General features: G+C 40.5%; 2 protein-coding genes across 3 annotated transcripts; both read right to left on the bottom strand.

Annotated features, from left to right (window-relative positions):
• Nucleotides 1-3,056: 3,056 nt before the first annotated feature.
• Nucleotides 3,057-9,945, bottom strand: akt2 (v-akt murine thymoma viral oncogene homolog 2; the record flags this gene model as incomplete). Of its 2 annotated transcripts, XM_079225302.1 has the most annotated exons (13): nucleotides 3,057-3,136; nucleotides 3,228-3,330; nucleotides 3,413-3,500; nucleotides 5,018-5,232; nucleotides 5,412-5,540; nucleotides 5,623-5,745; nucleotides 6,578-6,646; nucleotides 6,754-6,819; nucleotides 6,936-7,067; nucleotides 7,824-7,977; nucleotides 9,242-9,353; nucleotides 9,480-9,611; nucleotides 9,900-9,945. In XM_079225302.1, the coding sequence occupies 13 exons, from the start codon at nucleotides 9,943-9,945 to the stop codon at nucleotides 3,057-3,059; spliced, it is 1,449 nt and encodes a 482-aa protein (XP_079081428.1). The 2 variants fall into 2 exon arrangements, with proteins under 2 accessions (XP_079081428.1, XP_079081429.1); XM_079225303.1 differs by lacking the exon at nucleotides 5,412-5,540.
• A 2,693-nt stretch (nucleotides 9,946-12,638) lies between these two features.
• Nucleotides 12,639-17,224, bottom strand: dhx40 (DEAH (Asp-Glu-Ala-His) box polypeptide 40; the record flags this gene model as incomplete). The annotated part of the gene is made up of 17 exons (XM_079225425.1): nucleotides 12,639-12,784; nucleotides 13,010-13,238; nucleotides 13,357-13,426; nucleotides 13,554-13,648; nucleotides 13,901-14,009; nucleotides 14,129-14,243; nucleotides 14,520-14,677; nucleotides 14,759-14,839; nucleotides 14,930-15,112; nucleotides 15,248-15,334; nucleotides 15,461-15,560; nucleotides 15,676-15,807; nucleotides 15,881-15,947; nucleotides 16,033-16,269; nucleotides 16,425-16,544; nucleotides 16,819-16,964; nucleotides 17,053-17,224. The coding sequence occupies 17 exons, from the start codon at nucleotides 17,222-17,224 to the stop codon at nucleotides 12,666-12,668; spliced, it is 2,220 nt and encodes a 739-aa protein (XP_079081551.1). The 3' UTR covers nucleotides 12,639-12,665.
• Nucleotides 17,225-24,022: the final 6,798 nt, after the last annotated feature.

Raw genomic sequence — 24,022 nt, 5'->3', positions numbered from 1 at the left:
CAAAAAAAAGAAGAAATCTTGTTACATCTGCATCATGTGTGACATTCGTGACTGTTGATCACATTCAAATATACAGAGAAGCAAGGTAACCATTGTGAAGCTGCAAATCAAAAATACTACAAAGCTGCAGTCCTCCCCCTCTACGAATGCTGCATTCACCAAGCTATTTTTTTATTTATTTTTTTGGTATTTACACAATAGTGAGGAGGCACTTGTTGTGCCTGTGTTTGCCTACAGGAGAGGTCAGGGGTATTAACTTGCATGTTCTGCTGTGAAGCAATTGCTTAAAGCGTGGCCAGCAGCGAGGTTCAGAGTATGGCTTCACAACCAATATTAAAAAAGTTCAGCAGCGCCCCCTTATGGCCATGATAGCAATGAAGGCAAATCCACAGTGGAGTCCATCAGTGCAGTGGTTCTGATGTCCGATTCCTGCCGTTTCCAAAGCAGGACACTAGGCTAGAGCATGATGGCTGTGCCTGAGCCAGTGAGAAGAGGTGCTGGAGTTGTGAACGGTAAATCAAAGCCATTTGATCACATCCTCATCTGCAGGAACTAGGGGGCCGCCTGCTGCCCAACGACGAGTCAAAAATACCTGCTGCTTTTCTGTGTCCTCCTCAAAACTTTCACTCAAACTTCTCACTGTCAGTCGGTCACTCACACAAACGTAACAAAAATAAATGAAGGTGAGACATGAGGGGTATCCTGGAGAATGTGTATCGAGGTTTCTGCAAAAACCTTTAAGCCTTATAGATTACGCAGAGAATGGTAGAAAACTATACATTTAATTAATATCAATCATGCCATAAATATCAAAAACATCTTTAAAATGGGTTCTGCAAAATGTAGTGTGAGTGAAGTTCAAACTGCATAGGGAAAAATAACGATCAAATTATGTTAATTTTCCATAATAGTATTCCCCTTATAGATGCTTTGCAAATGATGACATGATAATGCAAACCCAAAAATTAACTGCCAATTCAAAATCAAATTACCATCTCAGCTAAATAAGCATTCATCCAATGGAAACCCCATGAAATGAAGAACGTAATAAAAAAGAAAGCTGTTTAAAAAATTTTAATATATAATTTTTATATAATGTATACTTAAACAAGACAACGTGTCTTTGAAAATTTGAGAAATAGATGGACAAAGAAAGGATAAAAATCAACAAACGAAACAATGACAAACAAAAAGATCTTGATGTTCCTTTAGTGACGCTCAAAGAGCCGCCGACATCTCTTCCAGCAACATGGAACAGAAAAAGCTTTCGACAATGTGAGCACTTATCTGTGGTATCATGTTCCGTCATGACTCGCAGGATGCAGATCTTCATTTCAACTCAACAATGCATCCGCTGATGTTTTGATTTGTTCCCCCGGTCTGCAGGTTGAAGGTTGGTCGACCAGCTCATGCAGCATTTAATTGGATTGTAAACCTGCAGACTGTCGCTCCAGACATACAACCACGCAGATTGAAGTGACTCAACACAGCATTACAGAAAGACACAAACAAAAAAAAAAGGTCCTACACATCAGATGTGGAATCATTTGAAGTGTTAAACGTCCACCAAGTCAGTCAATTTTTGGCCTCATTATAAAGACTTAACAACGATTTAACTCTCATTCTTTAAATACGGGAACATTCAAAAAGAAAGAAAAAAAAATCTTTACACTGATATTACAAATAGAAAATGAACAAAAGATTGGTGCCTAACTCTTCAGCTAACGAGTGAGAATTACTGGATCGAGGACAGCGAATGGCTATGTGCGTCTACATTGGTCTGTGGAGAAGCGTCTAGTCTCTATTCTCCTCTTTCCTTCCTCTCTTTAACACATAGGGACTGGCCTTAATGAAAACGTACTCTTACACCTCCAACCAGCAGCCAGTCGGTCGGTAAGTCAGTCTGGACTCTGTGAACCTGACTGCTGCATCGCTTTAAAATAATTAATGCAGCTTTTAAAGCAACGGTTTAGCCATGCAAGAGGTCCCAGTTTCTATTCCTGACTGAGTCTTTAGCGCCAACTGGTCACGGCAATCTTAAATTACATGCTTGTTCCCTTTAAAAAAAAAAAAGAAAAGAAAAAAGGCCATTGAGTGTGTTGTGTAGTGTCTTCTCGTCGATATTCCAGCAATAGTTCAGAGTTTACAAACATGCATGAAAACCGACACAAACAGATGGTTGAGAATCAAAATGGTTGTTCATACATCCTCCTGCACTCATACGCGCACACATTCATTCACACATCCACTCGTCAATTCGTTGATACACATACACACACAAGCGCGTGCAGTGCAAACACATAAATGGAAACCCTCCCCCCTCCTCCCCATTTCCCCTTACTGTAGGAACAGTCCCACACTTGATTTGTAACAGCAAGTTCCAGAAAGAGCACTTGTTAAAAAAAAAGAAAAAAAAGAAATCACAAAAAGAAAATGCAGAAATATGGCTTGACATTTAAAACCGTAACAATCGATGTAACAATCTTGTCTTTTCCCCCAAATCTTTTCTATTTTCCTAATTTTGATTATGCTTTTTAAAATTCTATCAAGTACATTTGCGTGTGTATGTGTATATATATATGCAGTCTATGCATGGGTTGGTGTGTGGGTGCGTGCGTGCGTGTGTGGGGCATGGGTACAGCTGGTAAAGAGGTGGTACTTGCTGGCATAACCTGGTTTTCAAAGGGTCAAGGCTTTGATGTGGTACCCCAGTGTAGTGCAGCAGAGGTCCTGCAGGGAAGCCTGAAGCCAACCCTGAGAGGACGCACAGAGACAAAGCTGCCGGTCAATCCACAGAAACCTGCTGAGGTCAGTCATTCACGGCCCGTGTGTTCCTCTCATACTCAATGATCCCTGTCTTGTCTGAATAGCCAGGAGATATATATATATGTGTGTGTGTGTGTGTGTGTGTGTGTCCGTGTGTGTACGTGCGTTAAAGACTTAATGAAAATGTGTCTTGTGCCAGTTTCTGTGTGTGTCGTTCCCCAGCAGTGCAAGTGTGTATGTGGGATTGTGATCGTGTGTTAGCCTGCCTGCTTGTTCAAGAGTCTCAGTGATCATTCCCGTATGCTGGCAGAGTAGGAGAACTGAGGGAAGTGCGTGCGCTGATCTGAATCTTCTGCATCTAAACTGTCAACTGGAGAAAAAAAAAAATATTATACATTCAGACATAAAAACTCTTAGAAATCCAAACTTAAAAGCACAATCACTGCTGTCGATATACATACACTTGTCAGGGGGAGTTATTGTTATGGTTTGTGCTGTGAACTCATCATCGAAGTAACGCGTGTCCGTCTCTGATGTCACCTGCGGCTTGAAGGGTGGAATAAGCTGAGGAGGAGAAAAGACAAGAGAGTCAGTTTACATTGTGAACATTTTATTTTAGATCACATTCGTCTTCCCAGTTCCTCACCTTTTTTTCAAGAACATCCTGCCAGTTGATGGAGGTGAAGAACTTGTGGCCCATCACTTCTTTGGCATCGTCTGCGCCGCCTCCAAGCCTGGAAAGAAAACAAAGTCGCTATCATCATCATCATCATCATCATCGCTACCACCCACTCACCAGCTACCTTTTCTGTAGACAGATAATTGTGCAAACACAAGCGCTTATGTTGTTCCCTTCTGACTTGTATTTACCAATTTCGAGACAAATTTAGTCCTCATTTCCTTACTGCTTACAGGTGCATGTTTTGGTAAGCCAGGCAGTGATCGATGTACTAATATTAGCAGCTCTTCGACTGTTCTCAGAAACACTATGGGTCGACCAAAACAACAATCAATTATGTCCCTGTTTATAGCCAATAGCCTGGACCAAAGTGAATCAAACCGGAACAAAGGCTTAATAATGGGGTTACTTATTTTATAGCTGAATATGTGGTGCCCCCGAGCACAGTGGAAGATTCAGAAAACTAATCAAGCGCTACAGACAAAGTCCCAGGAAGAACATGTTTTTCTGGAGCTGTACTGCTGCATCTTCAGGAGCCAGTTATGACCAGCCATGTTTCCACAGTGAAACCGTACATAAATAGAAGTGTATTTGATCGTAAATTCATTACACATATTAAAACATTGTACGGCAATGGCAGAATTTGTTTTTGAGTTGTTGCATGTTGTGGTGCATGCAATAAAAAATAATTTCAAAAGAACATTTCAATGCAAATAACAAAAAAAGATGGAAATCAGCTGGAGATGATTGAATATGAAGTGCAGCCTGAATGAAACATCAGTACGACATTAGCTTATTATAGATATGTCAGTGTTTTGCAGTAAAGAAAATGCCAAAGGTTTTTTGTCACGGTAAATCCGTCACGCTCCAATGACAAATCAAACAAAACACTAGCAAAATGGTTTTGAAATGCTGCTCGCTACAGTTAAATATTCTTTTATCTTCACAAAAACAGACTTAAAGAAATATGTTTGTAGGAATTTCAAACTTCCATCAAACACATTTTCCCCCCTTTTCTCCTTAAATATCTGTAAAAGTATCTTTGGGGATAATTTCTATTATCAACCTTTCAACTACTGATTTAGAATTAGTGACAGTTGCCACCATTGTTATGTGTTCATGTCCTTAGTTTGATCCCAATTATCCTTCATACATTTACTACATTAGTGCCTGATTGTCAATGTATATAGTGTAACTAGAATTACCGCCTCACGGTTTGGTGCCTCCACCAACCAGTGAAGTTGCAGTTTACATGCATGTCTGTCTAAAATGCCATCACTTCATAATTGTATCTTCTTTGTGTTAAATTGTCATAATTATGATATTCATTCTTGAGCCCAAAATGTGTTTGTAGGTCACAGTAACCTTGACCTTTAACCTCTTAATTCTAATCAGTTAATCCTTGAGTCATGCTCCTTTGTGCCAAATTTGGAGAAATTCCCTGAAGGCGGTCCTGAGAGATCCTGTTCACAAGAATGGTAAGGAAGGACGAACAACCCGAAAACATAACGCCTCTGGCCCCAGCTATTGCTGGCGAGGGAGCTCAACAACCAACAGCTACAAACTACAAACCTTTGTTTGGGATCCTTTTTGAGCAGGCCAGCCAGCAGGGCCTTGGCTTCAGGAGCCAGGTTCTTAGGGAAGCGGATCTCCTCCATGAGAATAAGTTCAAAGAGACGCTCGTGGTCCTGGTTGTAGAAGGGCAACCGGCCGCACATCATCTCATACATGACCACGCCCAGCCCCCACCAGTCCACCGCCCGTCCGTAGTCATTGTCTTCTAGCACCTGGGAATAAAAAAAAGTGTCCTATTACAATATATACCAACATCTAACACGATATTTAGTCTCATATCACAATATCCATATACTACTACAAAATATTCAAATGTCTAACTACCCTTTAGCGTCAGTACTTATTTACATAATCCTGGTCACACAACATATTGATGCCATCATGGACTTACCTCTGGTGCCAGGTACTCCGGAGTTCCACAGAAGGTTTTCATGGTGGCCCCGTCTGTGATCCCCTCTTTACACAGCCCAAAGTCTGTTATCTTTATGTGGCCGTCCTTGTCTAACATGAGGTTCTCCAGCTGGGCAGGAAAAGACAATCTAGGGTTAAAGCATGTCAAGGAACATCCCTCCAGTTTATTTTTTTAAAAGCAGACGCCTTACCTTTAAATCCCTGTAAACTACATTGCGTGAGTGTAGGTACTCCAGTGCTGACACTATTTCTGCTCCATAGAATCTGGCTCTGTCTTCTGTGAACACTCGGTCCCGCGATAAGTGAAAGAAGAGCTGAAAAAGAGAGTAAGCACAGGATTAAGGGACAGAACAATTCATCGCGTGAGATATACTTATATAATTTTATAAAAATTTAAATGATTTTGTGAAGTTTTTTAGTTATTCTTTGTGGTCATTTTTTAATATTCTTTGGTGTCAAAAAGAGCTTATGAGAAAATAACTGATTATAAGTATTATTAATATTTGAACAAAAGTTATAATGACAAAGATCTACAATCTCGCAACGTTCCAGGAGGTATTATTGAGGGATCGCTATGTGACTTGTGCTACTGTAATGGCTATCAATGGGTTTTTCCCTGTGAAGGGCTTTTTACTATCTTTATTGGGGGAGTTTTTCCTGATCCGATGTGAGGTCCCGGGACAGGGATGTTATGTGTACAGATTGTAAAGCCCTCCGAGGCAAACTTGTATTTGTGATGTTGGGCTATATAAAATAAACTGAATTGAATTGACACAAATGCATACATGGCTTTTATAGATCAATTATAAAGATCACTTCCTGAACCGTACAGGATTATTAAATACATTTAAAAGTAATTTAGCTTTTTAAGTTATAAGTGTGTTGTCTTGGTCCAGTTGTTTGGTCCCCTCCGAAGTGCAGCTTTCACACCAGCCCAAATAATTCACACTAACCAGACAAATGCACGAAGGTCTATTTTAACCGGACCAAACATGTGAGGTGCGAGAGCATCCTTAAACTGATGCATCACAAGGTGTTGGGTTTCTTTTTTTACACCCCTGCTACTGCAATTAGCCATCTTCCAAAAGGTCACTCAGGTCCATCCACACAATTCTAGGCCAGATGAGAAAGAGGGGAACAACTTACCTCACCACCATTTGCATACTCCATCACAAAGCATAGCCGATCATTCGTTTGAAATGCATATTTTAGTGTCTGTAGAGGAGGAAAACAAATGTTAGCTTCTGTATTTGACTGATTAAATGGTCCCTTCGTTTTGGAAAGCACAAACTGAGGCAACAATCAGGGCAACAGCAACTCACCGTTAGAAAGGGATGTCGCGTATTTTGGAGAACTCGGCTTTCTGTAACCGTGTGTGCCACCTCATCCTAGAGGAATACACACCCAACATGCAATAAGAGCAAGACCACATAATAAATAGATAATAATCTTGTTGCAAAACCATTTAGAGTCAAGATTTTAGTGTGATGGGGTTGACACTAACTTTAGCAATGATGACTTCTTTGCGGAGGATTTTCATGGCGTAGTACATCCCTGTGGCCTTCTCCTTCACCAGGATCACTTTACCAAATGTCCCTTTACCCAGCAGCTTCAGGTAGTCAAAATCACTCATGGTCTGAAGGGGAAAGTTTTGAGGAGTTAAAAATGGATTATATAAAATCATATGATGGTCTGTCTTTGAAATGTACACTTCTCTTGTGTATGTCATGACATGCTGGAATAGTTATAAACATGTATATTCAAATTACAGAACTAGTCCCTTAAATTAACATGTGTGAACCAGCGAGCAGATAGCAGAGAGGTTAGGGTGCTGGTTCAATTCCCTCCCGCATCATTTAATGAATGTCATCCCCCTACTCTCTTTCTCCACATGTCCTGTCTCTCTTAGCTATAACTATCAAATAAAAGGAATATAATGCCCAAATTATCTATAAAAACATTAGCATTAAAGACATTAGCATGCCTATAGCGACTGGTGATCACAATTTGAATAATATTACAATATCAAGCAGGAAATCATTCCAATAGGGATTTCACAAAATAATCAAACTACTTTGAAGAGCCACAAATCATCAGTCGATGTGCAGTACGTATAACTGTTATATAACTGTTATACATACTGCATCCCTACCTACTTTTTTTTGACTCTGCATGACAAAGCCAGCAGAAAACCAAGTCCGTAAAAACAGACACATCGAAATTCCCTAAAGAGAAACGTTGCCCTCCATTCATTTGCCTCATTCGGTTGCCTCACCAAATACGCTTTGAGAAAGAGGCTTAAAGTTTAAACAACTTGCTCAATAAAGATGAGCTTAGCTGAACAAAAACAGCAAACACTCAGCTGCCAGGCACTGCTTGTGCAAATACTGACCACTTTTGTGCGGGATTTGGACACAGCAATCTCCATCTCCTCTGCGCTGGTGATGTCACTCGGTGAGCCAAATTTAATCTCCATGGGCTCCTCATCGTGATGCTGACTCTTCAGGCTGTTTGCCACCGCCTGGATCGATCGCATCCATTCCTCCCTGACCCAGAAGAAAGCACACATTACCGTTATCAAATCTAACCAAAGCCATGTCTACATTACTCTGAATCTATTCTATAAACATTTGAATTGGCAGACGTTTTACCTGAGGATACAAGTTGTAGTTAGAAGTGACATATTTTTGTAAATGCTTTGTATTCAGACAGATGCATTAAATGTTGTTCCAGTAGTCTAACAGTAGTCTAGCAAACACAATTTAGAAGGTTGAGGACGATCTGGGGGGGGATGCTGGGATTTGATGTTTGGCAGAGCTGATGTAAACAAAAGTCAATGACGATTGCTTGGGTTGGGGGTTAATAATCAGGGCCGACCTGGCACTAAATTCTATTTCCAGCATGGTGGTCTTTCCTTCTCTTGCAAACTAAAAATGGATTTTACTGCCTTTAGTGAACAATGGCCCATTAAAGGCCCTTTGTGTTGCTCCTAGTGTCTTTCTTTGCTTACAGTATATGATGAGATTATCTCATGTAAAACAAATTTTCAAAACACATTTTTTCCTTTAAGTCACTGTTAATACTTTAGTCATATCCTGTCTAACATACAATAGAGACAGAAGGCTAGGATCCTAGCTCAATTATGTGCACACTAATCTGGCTAAATCTGAAATCGCATTTCTGTTCTTTTCATCTATTTTTGCCTTCTAGTCACACTAAACCAGTGTTTTGCAAGCCCACAAATCCTTTCCAGCGTTGACATATCCGAGTTCAACCTTTAAATGTTATTTTTAACCCGTATTTATGTTTATGCTGTGTTCAAACACGAATTACGTGACACGTGATTTTATTGACATTTCAGTGCAAAGGTGCCCCAAAAAAAGAACAGTTCGTCTTGGTATAAAACTTGATTTTATAAGCTTCGATCAAACAAACCAAGGACTTCTTCAAACTCATTCAGTTGTCTGATCAGTAAGATCAACTTAATAGGAAGTTTGGCTATTCTGAATCACCATTCTGTAAATGGGTAGCATGAGGCAACAGAACAAAATGTACGAGGAACTCAGCAGAGTAAAAAGTCGGTCTGTCCCTCTCCTGAACAAATTTGTTGTTAAGTTTGAGAAAGAAGAAGCGATTTTACTATAACCATATTGTTCTGGTGTTTCAGTGTAGACATACTTTGTTTGCTGATGTCTGTTTGTCAGATGTACTGGCCTAAAGCCCACTACAGGCGGCACTTACAGTTTCACAAGGTCTTTTTGAACCAAAGAGACCAGTAATTTGTAATATAAAAAAAACATCTCTTTTTACCTCTCGTCGTTGCTGTCTACATGGAAAGTACGCTCAATAACAGAGGTCCACTGCAGGCAACGAATAACAAATGTGTTGGGCCTTGGGCGCTCTGTCTTCATGAGCTGGCATTCTATAAAAAGGCAGAGAAACATTAGCCAACACTGAAAAACTGAAGGCAACAATGACAAAACATGAAAAAAAACGTCTCAAAGTCTAATCTGGCACATGCTATTGCCAGGCAATGGGGAAAACTGACCTGCAACAGAGAAGTTGTTGAGTGGTGGAAGACTGTGGTCACTGGACACCTCAGGCTTCTCTTTGTAGCCGATGAAGGAGCCATCGCTCTTCAAGATGAAGTAGCGAGGCCGCCATGTTTTAATGTATTCACCTGGAAAACAGACAGGTGAAGAATTTTGAACCCATGGTGTTTTAATGTTTGAGGACTTGGCTTGAATATGGATACTCTTGTGACACACTACTATAACAATGGGAATCCATTGTAAGTGACTGAACTAAGCTGAGCACAGCTGTTCTCCAATAATGAGGAAACTCACTTGACAGACACCTTACAAGCCTACAGGTGGAGTATTTGACACTCAAAATGTAGATGTTAACATGGACTATCATATTAATGTAGACTCCGATGATTGACGTTAAACACCAGAGGCCCCCTTACCTCTCTTGTGGAGCCATCCCTCTCTCACAACACTGACTTCATTCATGCTGGGGCAGAAGACCGTCTGGGTTGGGAGGGGACTGCAGACAGGCTTGTGGATATTGTGCAAACTGTTCCTATTGGTCAAGTGTCTGACAGTGGCTCAGACAAAAAAACTCTATCATGTAATACCTGAAGGAAAAAAACAGAAAGAAATACTGTTACTGCAGAGTACACGATAAGTGTCTAACTGTCAAAAAAATACAAAACAATACTAATTGTAGCGTTAACATGTACAGCTCACAAAGACCATCAACGGCCATTCATATGAGAGGGGCTTTAAACCACCAAGTTTGAGAAGAAAACAACATCCTAAAAGTAACAGAATGACAGTTGGATCCTTAACATATAGTATGTTAGTCTTTGTTAAATAATACAAACCTCTGCTGACTTGTAAGAGTGTAAACAAAACCACCTTTTGCAATTAATCTCCTCAAAATAAAAAGCATGTGAAATGTGGCCTAGAGGAAGTAAAACTAAAGCCAGGAAGGTGTTGGCAAACACAAAGTAGAAAATGATTTCTCAAAAACAAAAAGGAAGCTTTCTACGTACTGCTCTTGATGGCTATCTGAGTGTTGTCACCACATTGCGCTTGAATACATTCTTCATCTTCTCTGGCACTCTGTTGCCTTGAAACTCCAACTCCACAACAAAGGAAACTGCTGAAATATGCACATCAGCTCACCACATCTTATCGGATCATCTGACACATATGACAGTGAAATCCAAAAATGGGACTAGCATAATGACTATCGTGACCACAAGCTAGATTTTTAAAAAGTAAAAAAGATTCCAGATACCTCCATCATCTCTTGCAACTCACCCTGACATGCAACATAACATATCTCAACATGGTAGATAGTGTTACTCTAGTGATGCAAAGTAGAAATCCCAAATAAAATGTGCTAATGATCCAACAATTAGAAAACAGGCTGCAAAGCCTTGTATTGTTAAATGTAATAGTCACCCAAAGCTCCTGCTGAATGTTTGCAGAGGCCCTGGTGATCCAGGGTCGACCCTGAATCAACAGATTATGTTAGAATTTCACCACTAGAATTTCACCAGAATCTCCCAGTATTTCAGTGAAAGCGATGAGGTTGAATAATACAGTCACCAGAACAGGAGGACTGTTTAAACTGCTTTGTTTACAAAGATAAAAAGACAGATAAGGAATCCCACGACTTCAGACTTTGTTATGACCATTCCTAGTATACTCATTTGAAAGACAGGAGTCATGCTGACTGCTTTCTCAGATGATAACAATAACAACAATGAAGCACAACAGTTTTTCACTGTACTTTGCAAGTTAAACCAATTACAACTTTAATGATCTCACAAATAGGGGCATTTACAACAATATCGTAATTATAGTACGGTACTTGGTTTAAAGTCACTAGAGGAAGTAACACATGAGACCACAAATCGCAATTCGCAATGTAACATAGCTCCCTAGTTAACGTGAGATTAGAACAGTTAATCAATGTCTGGAAGGAAGGGGAAAAAAAACTCACAAACCGTAACGTTACCCAGCACAACCACAAGCTGGAGCCGTAAACAAAAACGTGACGTTCGCATATCCTCTTTCCCTTCCAGTGTAACGTTAACCGATCTAACTGACGCAAAGTCAACAAACGTTAACGTTACCTTCCAAGTCCGAGACAGGTCGGCGGGTTTCCTCTAAACAAGTTGTAATAAAACTTCAAACTGCGGCCGACGGGGACAAACAGTTCTTGGACCGACAGCAGGGAGGACGCTGACCACGACCAAACAAGGCAGCTAGCTAAAATAGCTCCCGAGCTAACAGCTAGCTAGCGTGTCAGTTAGCCGTTTGCGCACGTTCTCTCTCCCCATTTACTATTTTCTTACCTTGACTTCAGCGACAAATAAAACAATTACGTATCCTTTCCCCAGCTGCTCGGTTTCTTGGAGAGGCTCGGAAGGTCCGCCGCACAAGTCTCTCCCACCAGTTATCGCTTGACGCTTGTGTGTATTGAACTCTGTCAATGATCACACAGCTTTAGAGGTCTGGAGCTTGTTTTCTTCTCTCACAACAACAGCGTGCTTTGGTCTGTTGCTGCTGCAGTGAACCACTGAAGCGTGTGCGAGCCCGCGAGAGAATAAAGTCCACCGAGCTCTGGCTTGATTGATGGCTATTTAGAATACAAGTGCAAATAATTTCCAAATCCTCGACGGATGAAAAAAAAAAAAAAAAAACGCCTCCTTGTGGGTTTAGTGTGTTTTTAAAGTCGCCTGCTTAGCGTGGAAGCCCTTCGTCCCAGCCAGACAGTACAGCAGCCCCGCAGACGCACGCAGAAGGAAGTGACGTCAGAGGACAGCGAGGGTCCACTGCACCTGAACAGTCGGTGTGAAAGTACATCCTGTACTATACTGTAACCTTAACCTCACCCCGACTGCGTAGAGCTTGTGCACAGAGAGGCATTGCTAAAACACCTTTTTAAAGTCATTAGAAATGTCCCTAAATGTGACTTAAAAAACAAAAACATGTTTTGATTATAATCTACTCACCATTAAGAATTAAAGCACACTTTTAGATTCAAACCTTGTCAAAAGATCCATAAAACTAACTACTGCGACCTCATTGTGTGTCAAACAGAGGGATTAAAAAAAAGAGCAAGACACTGATATTATTTTCAGTATAAATGTAACAAATATTTATTATGCAGAAATAGTTTCCAAATGCTTCTTTGTGATACATGTCCCTTTCTGTCAAAGAGCTTTATTTTGTTGTCTTTCTTGCTTTCGCTGCAGGTAGCGAGCGCGAGCATCGCCGACGCTGCTCTCGTTGTTACGCTTCTCCACCTTCTTCATGACATCCTCAGAAACCTCTGGGAAAAAAGAAGGAAATCTATTAGTTTGTTATACATTACTTCATTCACTCTGTATAACAATTAAGAGCTTCATGCCCAAATGGCCTTTTCATCCACCCGGTCCTATAGGCGGTCTCTGATGTTTGATCATGTCATACATGGTCATAGCAGGGACCATCAACGATAACCATTGAGCTGTATAACATTACAATTAAAAATATATAACCAATTAACTTTGAAAACCTGGTTGTCTTTTGGTTGCTTCCCTGGTCTCCCACTTTATCATCTCCTCATCAGTCACTTCTTCTCTTGCCACACTGCTCAGCTCATAGACGTCCACCTCATGTAGTTTCGGTAATAAGTCCTTCACCCACTCGTATCGAATGGGACACGCGGTCTTGACATACACCCGTGAGGTCGCCAGCACATCGTGGAAGATGATCCAGTTCAGCTCACCCTCCTGGTCGAACAGCTGGGAGCAACAAGGGTTTTGTGATCAAAGGAAGAAGACGGAGCAATGGTTCCAAACGTAATGTGTCCTGGATGAAAACTGTTTTTAATATGAAATGTGTTTTTGAGAATGCATTTACCGATGAGGATGGATGAATGTGAACCATTGATCCATGTCCATCCATTGTGCAAAACACCTTTCCAACAGACCTATGTGAGGTGGAAAATAATTAACTGAACAATGATTCACAACCAGCAAAAGGCTGCATTACTAAGAGGGAATAAAGGAAACATGAAAGAGAGTTAAATATGAACAATAAATTAAGTTTGTTGATACCTTCTGGCAACATTGGTGAAGTATCCAGTGCACAGACATCGTCGGAAGAGTTCACTCTTATTGCCATCAAATGTGTCTACAGGGAAATCTCTCTTCTGAAAGGAAAGAGGGTCTCATTCACATTAATGATCACACCAGTGTGTTAGCAAACTAAATCGTGAATTAATAAATGACAGAGTTGAACATCTGACCACAGTGACCTGCAAAGAGGTCCTTTACAATTATTCAAGTACAACATTATTGTGGGGAAAAAGCACGATCTAAATTGTATGAGGTTGTCAACAGGGCATGGATACAAAACACACTTTAGTCAGGGTTGTGAAAACGAGTTGTGTAAACTGCTGAACCTTTTGGAGGCGGAGGAGGATCTCTCGCAGCTGAGTCTCCACACTAAAGGCAGACTTTAGCGCCCTCCAGTGGATCCAATGATCTTTACACCACGCTGAGGGTCTGTCACTGCAGAAGGCAAGAGAGAGGCTCACACTTATGATGGTTGTGATAATAAATCACCATGAAGTCAGATACAAATAGATATGTGGATGCATCTGGTAACATTAATCAGTTAAGTTCTTTACCTGGATTTACATGACTGAAACACACTTAGGAGAGTGGCAAAGTCGTTCATACTGCCGGTCGTAGCAGCCAGCGCCCTGTGAATATCACCCGCCTCTTTCTGCTTCTCAGGGTGGCCTGCAGGCAGGATGAGATCAGTCTTCATACACTACACTTCTCTGTATGTGTCATTTATTGACACTAAACAAACAAACCAACACAACAGTAAATAATGCAGAAATTCATTGGCGCTCTATATTTAAGTGACAATTTTCTCTGCTACTAAACATTACCCTTTATATAACCTACATCGTACAAGGTGTTTTAGATTTGTTTGTAAGCTGAATGTTGTTTTTCCTCCCTCATAGTTTTGTTAACACATGCTTTTACTTGCTTTAAAGCTAAATCGCTGACCTGGTCTGATGAAAATGTTCTCTACAGACAGCATGGCGGCTACAGGGAGCAGCAGGTCCTGGCAGCCATACGAGGCGGCTTTGAGCACGGCCCTGGTAAGGCCCGGGTGCAGGGGGAACTCCACCATCAGCTCCCCCAGCTGGGTCACTCTTCCTCTCCTACAGACAACACAGATAAGTACTTAAACCCACGATGGCTATGCTTTGAAGCCCACAGATCAACATGTATACATTTCTTACCTGTCGATAGCATCAAACTGGTAGAGCTGTTTTAAAGCCTCAAGAATAAACCTTTCCTCTGGACAGTCCAGATAAGGGAACCTTAAAAGAAAAGAAAAAAATCTTTCTTAAAAGAAGGTAAAGGCAGTAAAAAAAAAAAAAAGATGAGCTATAAGAAAGTGACCAATGTACCTAATGACATCATGAACGCCCAGGCACTTGAGTGTGAGTATCACTGCAGTCAGACTTGTCCTCTGGATTTCTGGAACTGTATATTCCGGCATGTTCTTTTCCCAGAATTCCTTGGTGTAGATTCGAAAGCATTTCCCAGCTGAGGTTCTTCCAGCTCGGCCTGCTCTTTGCTCAGCCTCGCTCCTAATCACAGAAAATCCTGTATAAATCTCTATAGCCAAGCTTTCTTAAATGGGATGGATGTTAGAGGGAACACTACTTCAACAAACGTGGTTGCAGGTTTGAAAATGGCACATTATGTCTTAAAAAAAAACTCACTTTGAAATAGGCACCACCTCCAAGATATCCATGCCTACCCTTGAGTTGTGGTTGAGTTGCTTCACAAACCCGCTGTCTATGATGTACCTTTAAAAAGGGGGAAAAAAACGTATTGAACAATATGCTTTATGTTAATTATTTGAGTAATGTTGATTACACACAAACGTCATTTTTGTAAATCTGATAAAGCCAATAACCACATGGCTCACTCACTTTATGCCATTGATGGTGAGAGACGTTGCTGCAATGTTAGTGGCCACGACACACTTCCGTATTCCTTTAGGTGGGGGCTGAAAGATCTGCCTCTGCTGATCTACAACCAGACCAACAAGATTTGTTCAGAAGTGTCACAGAGAAAGATAGATTTGATCTGGAAAAAACTACAACTTAAATCTACTTATCAATGAATAAGGCGTGACGGGATTTACCAGTGGGCATGGATCCATAAAGGGGCAAAATGAGAAGGCCCTCCACGGTTTGGTCCTCCACGTCATAGCGGTAGTCTACAGACTCAGCTTTTTCATACAACAAGTCACATGCACGCTCAATCTCTGCCTGACCTGTCAAACATGGAGGATTAATGTAACGCATATTGAGAGGGTGAAGACATATACGGTGAGCTTGACAACTTACCTGTCAAAAACACAAGGATATCTCCAGCCATTTCACTGGTGTGCAAATCAAGGGCCACTTTGACCACCTGTGAAGCAAAATATGTCAAATAAATATACAAATTGCAATTTTCTTTCCATGCAAAACACCCAACTCAAGATGAAAATCAGTACCTCTTTTAAATAACCAGGGCTCTCTATGTCTTTGGGTCCAATAGCAAAACCAAATGTGGAGGTGACGGGAAAAGTCCTCCCAGGAATAGTAAAGACGGGACATTCGGAGAGAAAGGCTGAAAGTTTGTCTGTTTCCAAGGTGGCGGACATCACCACCACCCTCAAAGGGAAAGATCTGCCCTTGGTGGCCTTAGTAGAGTCGGAGAACATTTTCTTCAATAGACCCAGGAGAATATCCTGCAAAAAATAAAACCACTAAATCAATATGATATAATATATTGAAAGGACATACAACAAGTATATTTTGCATGCTGAAAATGTGCATGCATGCAAGAGTAAAGTGCAGAAATGATAAACGCCAATGATATTGGATAGATGCCATATTGACTCACTGTGTTGAGGCTGCGTTCGTGGACTTCATCCAAGATCACAACGCTATACTGAGAAAGCACCGGATCTGCTAGGATCTCTCTGAGCAGACAGCCGTCCGTCATGTACTTCACCACGGTGCTCTGGTGCAGACAGACGTTCACAGACAATCACAATAATAAAAACATTGCAATTCCTACAAGACATGCATGCGTACAAAGCGTGTAGCAATGCATAGTGCACGTTTTACACTGATTGTGCAATACTGTTATCATATTTTTCTGCCTTATTTTTTTTCTAGTTTATTGTAATTCTGTGTGTAAGGAGGACCCAGACAAATAAACGTGTCATTGTACAGAGTAACTGCCTGTTATCTGTACATACAAATATCTTGAATGCGTCGTCTTTGCCTCTCACCTGTGATGTGCAGTCATCGAAGCGTACTTGGTAGCCGACCTCTTTACCCAGAGTGCACTGCATCTCCTGGGCGACCCTCTGGGCCACCGTGATGGCAGCCACCCGGCGGGGCTGCGTGATGCCAATTTTGCCATCTTTGCAAAAGCCTGCACAGAAACAAGAGGACGTGGTTCGCACAATGGACCAGTGACCACAACTACATCCCAACTTGACAGTTGTTGTCGCGTAACTTACCTGCTTGATGAAGGTACTTCGGGAGTTGTGTGGTTTTCCCGCTGCCGGTCTCACCGGTGACAACCAGAAAAGTGCTCTCTTTGACGGCCAGAACCAGTTCGTCTTTGTGTCGATAGATAGGCAGCTGTTTGGACTCGTTTTCTTTCGAGTCCAACCTCGTAGACTTGGACATAACGGACACCTAGTAACTCTCTCTTTACCAGCAGGGAACAGTGTGAGGAGCTGAACTGACGAAAGAAAGACTCACGGTAATCATGCGGAACACGGTGTTGTTGGCGTTTGTACGCAGTAAAACTATACAAAATAGCGACTTCTTTCACAATTCTCCCTTTCGTTTCGAGGACGACACGCTCGCTCAATGACTTCCGCAAACTAACCCATTCGGCGTTTCTATTGGTCGAGTTGTGGGCACGTGACCGAAGCGCCTCCACCACAATTCAAATCTGGCCGCATTTTTTTTTATTTACACAGAAATGCGCCAACACTTAGCAATTACAAGATAAGTTATGAAGTCTATTTGTTCATACGTCATTAACTTCGTGTGTGTGTGCGCGTGTATATATATATATATATATATATATATATATATATATATATATATATATATATATATAAAAAAAACAAATGAAATCTGAAGGAGTAAAACAAAAAAAGAGCAACGTTTAGGACCAGTGATTTAATATTTGTGGATGTGACATGTTTCCAAATTTTTTTTGATTGCCTTTGCTTTGAGGTATTGCATACAATGTTTTTCAACCCTAAAATAAGCAAGTGGCAGTATAGTGATGAAATAAAGATGAATATTACTAAAACATTGTTAAATAACGCAAGTCTTTCCCACTGCAAACAAATACATCTGCCCATTTAAGGTAATTAAATATTAATGTATTTATTACAAAAATCACAGACAGATCCGTTCACAATTGTGCTTCCAAGCACAACTTGAAATAGCGGTCCATGTTTTCTGATTATTTACAGTAGAAACAGAAGAGGTCCACCAGAAACAACACTGTAAAGAATCTCCTGTCCTTGCCCTGGTGTGATTTGCCTTAATTTACGCCTTCCTGAAAGACAAATCGCTCACAGTGTTACATACAAGCATGTGTAAATCAACAACCCAAGATTAATTCATTATACTTCATAAAAGGGTCAATAGGCTGCAGCTCAACTTACCATTGCTGCAGGACTGTAGGCAATCTGGTCCTTTACAGATCTCTACATCACAATGGAAGTATACCTGGAGGAAAGGGTCCCATAAAAATAAATAAATCACTAAGGCGAATTAATACCAGTGAAATTCATAGAACAACCTTTTTTTTCTTCTTCGTACCAGGCTGTTAAATCTTGGGGGCTTCACAAATGAGAACAGCTTGACCACAAACCATTTATGAAGTGAGGGATATTTCAGTTCTGTGGAGACAACTGGCAACACAACAGTTCTGTGGCTATCGCCACCGAAAGGACATCTGGGTTGGATACAAAGATGAGCATTGGTTGATTGAAGCACGGGCACAGATGTTAATTTACCTTTAGGATGAAATGCTGGTTTACTTAATGCGCATTCACCCTTTGACAAGCAGGTTCCATCTCTGTGGGTCTTGAGGGTTTTCAGTCGGTGTCGCCCAGCAGTCCTCCAATAGCAGCACCAAGTCCTTGTCCTCATGTTTGAGAGCAAACACCTCCACGTGCACCGGCTGGCCGAGCTCAGTGATCGCTTGAGGGTCTCGAGAGGAATAGAAAGACTTGTAATTGGAGTCTGTAGTTGAAAGATTAGGGGGAAATAAGAAATAACTTACCAGGGCTTCACTATGCTCCATGTTTGAAACGTTTGAATTTCTAAGACATTCATGTCCTAAATACGTATACAGGTCTGTACTTTTTTTATTCATCAAAATATGTTTCACATGCAATAAAAGTACAAATCAAGCAGAAACTTGACTAACGTGACCTTTGGCAAACCTCATTTCAGTCCTCAGTATTCCCTCACTCTTCAGTGTTGACAGGTACTCAGCTTTTTCTCCCTGAACATTGATGCTCAGCTGAGTCATTTGGACCAATGCAAAGCTACAATGCACAGTACGACTGCAAAACAAATATATATACATAAGGACATTTAAAATGAGTGTTCTTACATTCTCAGAGCAGGGGAAGTGGAACATTTTAATTTCTTACTGGAAAGGTGCTTCACGAAATATAAAGCTTTTCTGCGGATGTTGCTTCACCTCAATCTTGACCCAGTAGGTTATAATCCCGTCTGCTATCTGCAAGACACAACCACACCTGTTGTAATACCACCTGGCCGGTCTGCAGCTGGATGGGGGGGGGGGGGGTAATTTATTTGTATTTACCACAGACTGAGTGCCACAATCAGTGAATGGAAAACTGAACGTGACGGCTTTCTTGGATCTTTTTGGGCGGTTACAGTTATGGTTTTGGCTGGAAGGAATCCAGACTGCGTCCAGGTTCAGAGGTGGGACCGTGGCATTCTGAGAGATGGTAATGTTGAAACCATCCTTGTTGCAGGATTCACGTGTTGAAATTAGTGGATCATCATTTTTGATCACCTCTGTAGAAAAACACACTGAGAATTAAAAACAAAACTAAATTCAAACACGTCATTATAGTTGTACATGTAGAATTACTACCCTTCATTTTCCATTTACAGATGAGCGGTATTGACTTGACAATTCCAACTCTGCCCCTGTCTGCAACTGCCACAATGACAACAGTCAGATTTGTCCAATTTTTCTATTGAAAAAAATGATTAGAATATGAAAACATTTGTATAAATCTGCATACAAAAAAACAAAAGCTCAGGATACTTTTTCAGCTTACTTGTCTTCTTACAAAACACCCATAGGAAGCAACTGTTAAGATAACAAAAGTGTCAGCTTCTCCAAGGAAGTAGTGGCACTGTTTTGCCACAGCGATGGCTTGGTGATATCCGCTGTGTTCATCTGTGTGTAAATTTAGACACAAACAAGAGCAGAGTTAACACTCCGAAGCTATGCGTCATCATTGACTTGATGCATCTTCGGAGTCTGACTCACCTTGAACATAAATGGAGAGAGGAAGATCAGCAAATTGCGCCTTTGATAAGTAAACAGACATGAACCCATCGTGGCAAATCGACGGGTCACTAGTGTGAGAAACCGTTGCTTGAAATGGTTCTGAAGCAGCATTGGCTTCACGTTTAAAAAGTAACAACGACATGCACACCACCAAAAGGAAGTCTGTTCTGTGTGCCTTCATCTTTGGCTCCTGAGATCCTGTCACAGGTGCAGCAGCTGCTTCTCGTTAGGCTTAATTAATTGGCAAGACTCTGGTAAGAGTAAAAAAGCAACTCTGTTGCCCCACAGTATGAGGGCCCTGTGTTTTAAATCAGCTTGTTCGCTCTGTGTCCTCCCACAGGTAAAGAAATGCAATTGTACCTGAGACTCTAAACTGTCTGCAGATGTGAGTGTAATTTGGTTAAAAATACAAAACAAAGGGCTTATTTGATCTGAAAGTCAAACTGAGAGCATTAAAGTAATTTATGTGGTCAAAAAATATTGCTTCTCACATGCATCAAATAGCCCAAATCTTACACAGGTTTGTCTCATTTACCCCAACATACTGCTTCATGTACAGGATAATAATTATACAGCAAACACATACAATAAGACATGTATAAAGTTTAATGTCAAATTAATAATCAATGCATACAATTAGACATTTATACTGAAAAAAACAATCTCAACAGCTGTTTGTCTCTCCTTGTTCTCTACCGGTTGAGCTGGTCCGTGCTCCGGTTGTAAATTGGGTTTTGGAGCACAACATCTGACAGGGAAACAACGGAGAAGTAGAGGACAGCGGCTAAGCCACAGTTTTATTTTCATCTCAAACTGGCCCACAGAGGAAGTCAGCACTCACTTTTCTTGGCTTTCTTCTTCTTCCCAAAACCTGCTGCTGCAAAAAAGGGAAATCAGTGAATAATGTAACAATACGCTATTTATTCTCACGCACAGATAAATAATTCTGACAGATGATACAAGATAAATTAAATACAATCGAAATACCTCCGTGGCGATTCTCTGCCGGAGTTGACATGGCTTGTTGCCTGCCGATTTCCCCTTGGTTAGCTGTGTAAATAATCAAATACATAAAAGTGAAAGTCCTGACAGCACTGAAATTACACAATATAATGAAAGATGCATATTTTACCGTAACAATGCCGACTCAGGCTTGCTTGCCGTAATCTGCTGAAGAGTTCTGGAGAGGTGAGACTGAGTTACTCCAGTTTGTCATGACTAGATGATAAAATAATCCCCTAATAATACAAACTGCAATCATTTTACTGAATACTAAGCACCTCTATGAAAACCCTGTTTTGTTTTCTGACTTTCCACCCTCTCAAACTGGTTCAAGTTTGGATAAATCGTGCTTGGAGTGGGTTGAGTCCTGTCTGGATCGGGCAGATGTATTGGATTGCAATAATTTCTGCTGAGGTCGCCCTGCTGGTCATCATTTTCTGATATAAAAAAAATATATATATTAGAAAACGTCAACTGAGACAATTGTGATTTATAAGAAGGTGACTCAATAGATGACTTGGAAAGATCAAAGAAAGAAGAAGAGTGTGAACGCACCATAAACAAGATTACTGTTGCTCCCTCCTGTACGAAAAGGAAACACTTTGTGTACAGTGACACAGGTCAAGAAAACACATCAGAAATATCCTTTGTCCTCGTTGAATTGTGCATCACACACACTACTGTGTGTGTGTTTGTGTTGTTACCTCCCTGCTGTTGATCCACTGGCACTCTGCCTGCTTCGTCAGGTGCAGCCCTGGCGCCTGCAGTGAGCAGGACATCATACAAAGCGACTTGAAGGAAAGATGTGCATTGCTGTATATGTGTATATTGTGTTGATTTTCTTTGTCCTTTGCATGATACATCTTTTGAAATAACTTAACAGAACTCTTCATAACAAATGTCCTCTCATCAGATGTCTTAACTGGCTGTGATCAAGCCTATATTGTTCTGTTATTCCTGCTGTAAATGTAACTAAATGTTAAACCATGAAATCATTGCTTACCCTCAGCGCCTGCACCTTCAGGATTGTTTATATTGTATATTGTTTTGTTATTACAGCACACTGAAAAAAAAAGAGTTTTTAAATAAACCAACCAATACATCCATTAAATGAGCTCACAAACCACAAACTTTGCTTCTGCCATGTGTGGACTGAGCAGGTATACTCACTTATGCACTTCATGCAGCAGTAGCCCCCGACGCTCAGCAGGGTGAAAGCAGCCACGCCGACACAAATATAAATCAGTAACATCGCCTCTTCGCTCAGAGCACCTGCACGGTAAGATGTGGTTTTACAGAGATGCGTTTCACAGGAAACTCTATAAGCCTGTGCACTGGCCCCCTTTCATGCGTTTGGCCTAGGAGGCGTATGACCATGGAAAGGAAGGAGGCCGCATATTTCTGCAGAGGCTGCTGCTCAGTGGTGAGGAAGCAATACCTGAAAACGTTCAAACAAAAATGATCTTACATATGACGGCAGCCAACTCCACTTGAAGACAGTCAGGTCCCCGCTTACAGCGATAACCCCCCAGGTCCGAGTGTTGGAGCTCATCGATGCGGATGGAGTAGTTCCCCTCTGAGACCTGGTTGGGAAAGACTTTCACCCGACCATACCTGTGGTCCAGGAACTTAATGCGACCCTCAGATGTGAGGTGGACTAGCTCCAGCCCGGTGGTGTGGGCCCACGACACCGAGCTGAGCTTACTTGTTTCAAAGTTGCATGGGAGAAGCACAGAGGAGCCAAGAGGAGCGCTGAGTGTCTGCGTCTCACAGACATCTGAATATGGATCAGAAGAGTCCTCAATGTCCGGCTCTTCTTCACGGGACGAAACAAACAGAGAACAAGATTGCATTTTAGGTCGGTTATTTTAATTTACCACGAGTACCAAGAGTACAAACTCTACGTCCAATATAAATACATTCGATATAGTTTTTAAATTCTGTCTGTATATTTAATATTGCTACTTTATTCTTCTTTACAGTTTTTATTACTGTTTTACTGTTTATTTATATTACTTGATTTTTTTATTTACCATGTGTCTTATCTGATATTCAAAACTGTGATTTCTAGACATATTCAAATTAATAAATGTAACTGGATTACAAGTATAACAACAAATTAAACATTACAATAACTTTATTAAATATATATATATATATATATATTTAAAATATATATATATATATATATATATATATATATATATATATATATATATATATATATATTTAACCCTGAAACATATCTGCCCACAGTTTCTTACAAATTAGAGAAATTAATTTATGAACAGCACATTTTAATGGGGGGGATATAGTGTATATTGTTAACCATATTTAAATATAATACAAACATTATAGTCCACTTGAGAATACATCATTTGTGTTGTTTGCCAAGCTTTTAGAACACGCATTCTAAATTCTAAGCACAGATTCTAAAATCAAATAATGTACATTGAGTGAACAAACAATTAATATCAAAAAAAAGGTGAAGTTGTATTTTGAATGTTTTTTTATAATATTGATATGTTCCTTCTCTAATTTCCCAAAAGGACTTACCATTTGAAGACACGGAAATAAAGGCCAGTGCCAAAAAGACAATCCACCTGTCAGCATTCATTGTCAGCATCTCGTATGGTGAACAGAAATATGGCGAAGCTGTACACTAACGCCTCTAAGCATCATGGGACAAAACCACAAGACCATCACAGCTCATTTAGTTACGGAAATGCTCTCACGTCTTTCAGTTTCCCATGAACAACACTCAACATTTTCAAACTGTAAGCTTGTTATGTCAAACATAAAATTGAAAAACAATAAATATTCATCTTTTATGAATATAATATAAATGTATAATATAAATATAATAGATGAATAATAAATGAATGTAAATGATTGTG

Source organism: Taurulus bubalis (assembly GCF_910589615.1).
Source record: "Taurulus bubalis genome assembly, chromosome: 10".
Lineage (NCBI taxonomy): Eukaryota > Metazoa > Chordata > Actinopteri > Perciformes > Cottidae > Taurulus > Taurulus bubalis.
The sequence above is the reverse complement of the archived record's forward strand: the minus strand, read 5'-3'. Positions and strand labels throughout refer to the sequence as shown.